A 714-nucleotide genomic window follows, 5' to 3' on the forward strand; every position below is an offset into this window, starting at 1 on the left:
TATATAGTATATATATTATATATAATATATATATATATATATATATATATATATATATATATATATATATATATATATATATTCTATATATATATATATATATATAATTAATATATATATATATATATATACGACGTATTCACCACCTTGCATATAATCCCATTTCCAAATACAGCTTCGTAGATGAGACACGAAAATATCCACACACTTACGCGGATACATAATATCCTCCGTCTCCACCTTCGTCCAGCTATCGCCTACCTCAGTCACTAACCCCACCTGGAAGCTCCTGTCCTCGATCTGCGGCAAGGGCCGGCAGGTCCGGGCCGTATCGGACCACTCCCCCGTCACTCTACTACACGTGCTGACCCGCGCTCCATCCATATAGTAACCATGGTTACAAGTAACCTCACAAACGGAGTCCCCGCCGTGCCACTTGCACGTGGTAGTACTGTTTGCCGGTGCAGCTGTGTCTATGAAGTCAGGGCATGTGGCTGTGGCCGGTTTATACTCGGTCGACGTCTTGAGCTCGGCCGAGATCATGACCACACCCACACTGTTGGGCTTGGCCGTGGACGCTGCTGTGGTTTCTGATATAGTTTGATTGTGCGTAGGAAATACATTGATTGCCTTAGATAATATATATATATTTATATATATATATATATATATGTGTGTGTGTGTGTGTGTGTGTGTGTGTGTGTGTGTGTGTGT

At 40.9% G+C, this 714-nt stretch overlaps 1 protein-coding gene across 1 annotated transcript; it reads right to left on the minus strand.

Moving 5' to 3' along the window:
* Positions 1-261: 261 nt before the first annotated feature.
* Positions 262-590, minus strand: SARC_17906 (hypothetical protein; the record flags this gene model as incomplete). The annotated part of the gene is made up of 1 exon (XM_014288011.1): positions 262-590. A coding segment is annotated over one exon (329 nt), but the record flags the coding sequence as incomplete, so codon positions are not given.
* Between the last annotated feature and the right edge of the window lie 124 nt (positions 591-714).

The sequence above is a fragment of the Sphaeroforma arctica genome (assembly GCF_001186125.1).
Source record: "Sphaeroforma arctica JP610 unplaced genomic scaffold supercont1.12672, whole genome shotgun sequence".
Classification (NCBI taxonomy): domain Eukaryota; class Ichthyosporea; order Ichthyophonida; genus Sphaeroforma; species Sphaeroforma arctica.